Raw genomic sequence first — 4796 nt, forward strand, 5'->3', positions numbered from 1 at the left:
TTAGAGACATGACATTACTGCTATTTATTCAATAGAAACAAGATAATAAGAATAGCTACAGTGGCAACAGCTGAAGAATCAGGGGAAGAAAATATCTTGAAATTCTTCCTCTAGAATTATGTCACAATTCATGATCACAAATAAATTACATTACAATTCTGGTTTCTGGATAAATGTGTCAGTGCTAACAAATATAACTCTAAAAACTAAACCATACACTTTTCTGACCTTGATCTTGGCTAGCATACCCATAATGACAGAGAATCCCTTATCTTCATTTACACATGTATCTCTCTTCTGTGCAGGTTATGTAGTTACAGTATTCAATCTATCCAAATCAAAGCCCTCAACAGATTAAATATTTTTTTCCAGGATAACTGCTATGTAGTTTTTCTAATATGGACACTGTGCCCAGAAATGTTGAGAGTGTCAATGGATGTCTGTCTAAAGCTATTTTCCACTCAGAGTCTATTATCTATTAAAAAAAATTTTTCTTTATTTTTCATTTCAGTGAACATCTACAGAGATTTTGGAATTCCATTCATTCATTGTTGCACTCCTCACTCCGCCCCCCCCGTTTGCTCCTCTCCTTCAAATGCAAAAGAAAAACTCCCTCATTGGTACGCAATCCCCTAAACACATCCCCCAACCCCCAAATATAATCCACTCTGCAACCCTCATTCCGTATTCTTACGATAAACATTTTGCCCTAAAATAGAAAATATTCTCTCCCCCAAAGACTTCAATGCTGTGAACATATTTCATCCAGTTTTTCACAGTCTTACCCCCATCCCGATGTCAGCCTCATTCTACAATAGTGGCACCATATAGCATTTGTCCCTTTGTGACTGAGATACCTCATTATCAGCATAATGTCCTCCAGGGTCACCCATTTTGAATAATATTGCATGAGTTCCTTGTTTTTCAATGCAGCATTTATTATTATTTTCAGTAAAAATTCACAGAGGCTTTGGATTTCCATTCATTCATTGTTGCACTTTTCTCCCCTCCCAATCCTCCCCCCGCCCCCAGAACACTACTCTCTTGGAACAGTAAAAGAAACATTCTTTCATTGTTTTTCAAACACTCCCCCAAGTCCACTCCACCATGTAGCCATCTCTATAGACTCCTGTCATGACAGAAACCTAATCACATATCTCTGTTAAACAGTTTTCTCCCTTATCTGTCTCAGTGCAGTATACATTATTGAACCCATCTTTCTCAGTCTCTTCCCAACCCCAAGGTCAGTCCTCTTTTACAACAGTGGCACCATGCAGTACTTGTCCTTTTGTGACTGGGATATTTCACTTAGCATAATGTTCTCCAGAGTCAACCATTTTGAATAATATTGCATGAGTTCCTTGTTTTTCACTGCAGCACAGTTTTCCATTGTGTGAATATACCACGGCTTCTCTATCCATTCGTTTTGTGATGGGCACTTAGGTTGTTTCCAACTCCTTGCTATTGTGAACAAAGCTGCAATAAACATGGGTGTGCATATATCTGCTTGGATGTTGGTTATGGTCTCTTTGGGTTATATTCCCAGTAGTGGAATTGTTGGTTCAAATGGTATCTCTATTTGCAACTTTTTGAGATAGTCCCAAACCGCCTTCAATAGTGGTTGCACCATTTTATGCTCCCACCAACAGTGAATAAGGGTTCCAGTTTCTCCACAACCTCGCCAGCATTTGTTGTTTGCTGTTCTGTTAAATTTTTCTAATCTTACTGGGGTGAGATGATATCTTATAGTTAGTTGTCTTGATTTGCATCTCCCGTAGAGCTAGGGATTTTGAACATTTCTTCATGTGCTTGTTAGCCATCTGAATGTCGTCTTTGGTGAAGTGCCTGTTCAAATCCTTTGCCCATTTTTCTATTGAATTATTTACCTTTATCTTGTTGTGGTGCTCAAGTATTTTATAAATTCTTGACATAAGTCCCTTATCTGATATGTTATTACCAAATACTTTTGCCCAGTCTGTGGCTTCCCTTTTTAGCCTGTTGGAGACGTTTTTGGATGTGCATAGGGATTTGATTCTTAGAGGATCCCATTCATCTACTTTGTCTTTTCCTGTTTGTAGGTAGAAATATCATTTGACCCAACAATTTTTACTACTGGGAATACACTCTAAAAAAATGGAGCCAGAATTTAAACAGAGCTATGCACATGCATATTTGTTACTGCATTATTCATATTAGCAAAGAGATGGAAATAACACAAGTATCCTTCAAAAGAAAAATGAATAGAAAAACTATGGTATATTCACACAATGGAATACTATACAGCACTGAAAAACAATGAACTTGTAAAACATTACATAACATGTGGGAGGTTGGCTCCCACATGCTGAGTGAAATATATCAGTCACAAAAGGACAAGTACTGCATAGCACTGCTGTTATAAAATGGGACAAACATGAGGAAGAATTGAGGAGAGAATGGGAACAGACTGAATAGAAAATGAGCACTGCATTAGATCAGATGAGGGGAGAAAACTATCTGAAAGAAATATATGATTAGATAATATATGTATGAGAACAATCTGAACAATAGGTGCATTGCAAAGGAGAGGGGAGAGAAAAATTTCCACAATGGGAAAAAAATGCAAATGTTTTCTATGTTAAAAAGTCCTCAATAACTCTGTAGGGTAATTCTACTCTTTCCTATAGCATCTGTATGAACTAGAATAGACTCAAACATGAACATTGTTGCTGTTTGGTTGGTTCTTGATGTTAAAACTATAATCTATTCACGCGATTGTCTTCTCATAATTCCACATTTTATTTTATAATGAAACTTTGGCATTAAATGACGTATTTCTTGTCTTTTGTTTATCTTTCAGCTTAGCCATATGTTTAGCTTAACTGTTACAAAATATTTATCACTTTTATAGATTTTGTAGAAGAATTTTAAAAGATAAGGGAGGCACAGTTTGTATGTCATCATAGAAACAAGAAAAATTCATATTTTTCAATTATTTCTTGTATTAATATTTGAGTCATTAAGAAGTTCAATACTATTTCCTCCACCTCTAGCACTAAGCACTAACACACATGTGTTTTTCTTCACAGTAAAGCCAACAGTAATTGATGTTGACATTTATGTTAACAGCATTGGGCCAGTATCATCAATAAATATGGTAAGTTACTTTCTTTTCTTATCTTATAACTTTGTTTTCCATGCTTTTGGTTTCCCATTTAAGAACCATCATACTGGTCTAGAATTTAGAATTAATTTTGAATTGGGAACACTTATCTGTGTTTAAGGGTCATAAATAATAAAAACCCAGAAGCAAAATAGACCACACTAGCAGCAAGGCATTGAACCCACTATTAAGAAAAAAACCTCTCTTCCTCCACACATATATTTACAATTCAATGTTATCTTCATGGGTTGTTTGTACATTTACAGGAATTGATTATATTTAACATGATGAATATAAGGGCTGAATATATGTTGCAAGTTTTGTTGTGTTTTGGGGGTGGATTTTTTTTAGGTTTGTTTTTGTTTCTTTTACTTATAGTTCCTTTTTATGCAAGAGATATTAGAAATTTCCCAGCTCTAACTTATGTTTTCAGTTTGAGCTCAGCAGATAAACTATCTTTTTTACAAGAATGGCATCAGGACTTGAGGAAGACTCATCAATAACATATATTATGCAGATGACAGAACCTTTCTTGCTGAAACTGAGGAGGACTTGAAGCACTTGCTGCAGAAGATCAAGGATTGTAGTCGTCAATATAGATTGAAGTTCAATGTCAAGAAGACAAAGATTCTCACTACTGGTCCAATTGTCAGCACCATCATAGATGGAGAGGAGATTGAGGATGTTAACAATTACAGCTTGCTTGGCTCCACAATAAACACTCTTGGCATCAGCAGTCAGGAAATAAAAAGACTAATTGCACTTAGAAAATCTGCTGTCAAGAACCTCTCCAAAGTACTGAAAAGCAACGATGTGACTCGATAGCACATAATAATAACAACAATAATATGTGCAAAGAATTATACATATGATTTCTGAGTAGGATATTCAAAAGATATGCAAACTAAGTGGACAAAATAAATGAAAAAAATTGAAGCAGTAACTTTTGTCTGTGGAAGAAAGTACTTAGCTACTACAAATATACTTGTGTGCTGAAATTCTGTGTAAAAAACTTTGTGCTATGCATGCATGCATTTACGAGGAAAAGATTATAGAAACAAATAAAGATACTGGGAGATCCAAAGGACACGGAATTCCTTTCCATGGGGTGTTTTATCACAGATATTCACTCCTGGACATTTTCTTCTCACTTTTAGCAATATGAAAAACTGGGGAGTAGAGATTTGCCAAAATATACTCAGATAGGTACAGTAGCAGCAATAAGGAAATAAAAAGACGAGTTGCATAGGTTAGGTCAGGGCTTTAATCTATTGTTCAAAGGGCCACTATGAGTATAGTCAACTCAACATCACCTAACAACAATAATATTAAAAAATGAAAGGGAACAAAAGAAAAAGTGAAAATAAGATTAAATGAAAATATTATGGCAGCAGGACCAAAATCTTTGTAAACTGGAAGAAAAGAACAAAATGAAACGTCTAAAGCATCAGCAAGCCATTTTGATCAAATTTTTTTTGCAATCAGAGACACAAATACACAACAACAATATCAGAAAAACCTAATTTTTTACAAAAACAGCACACTAGCTTTTAAGACTAAATTCAACTATGTTGTTGTTGTTGTTATGTGCCGTCGAGTCATTTCCGACTCATAGCGACCCCTATGCACAACAGCCCTAAACCCTGCTCTATCC

At 35.4% G+C, this 4796-nt stretch overlaps 1 protein-coding gene across 1 annotated transcript in view; it reads left to right on the forward strand.

Annotated features, from left to right (window-relative positions):
- The window catches only part of GABRG3 (gamma-aminobutyric acid (GABA) A receptor, gamma 3), a 379738-nt gene that overhangs the window by 144099 nt on the left and 230843 nt on the right, over nucleotides 1-4796 (forward strand). Inside the window, exon 3 of the mRNA XM_006898587.1 lies at nucleotides 3069-3136. Within this exon, the coding sequence (XP_006898649.1) occupies nucleotides 3069-3136 (68 nt within the window). The remainder of the gene's footprint in view (nucleotides 1-3068; nucleotides 3137-4796) is intronic.

This window comes from Elephantulus edwardii, unplaced genomic scaffold (assembly GCF_000299155.1).
Source record: "Elephantulus edwardii isolate Elephantulus edwardi_28Jun2011 unplaced genomic scaffold, EleEdw1.0 scaffold00234, whole genome shotgun sequence".
Lineage (NCBI taxonomy): Eukaryota > Metazoa > Chordata > Mammalia > Macroscelidea > Macroscelididae > Elephantulus > Elephantulus edwardii.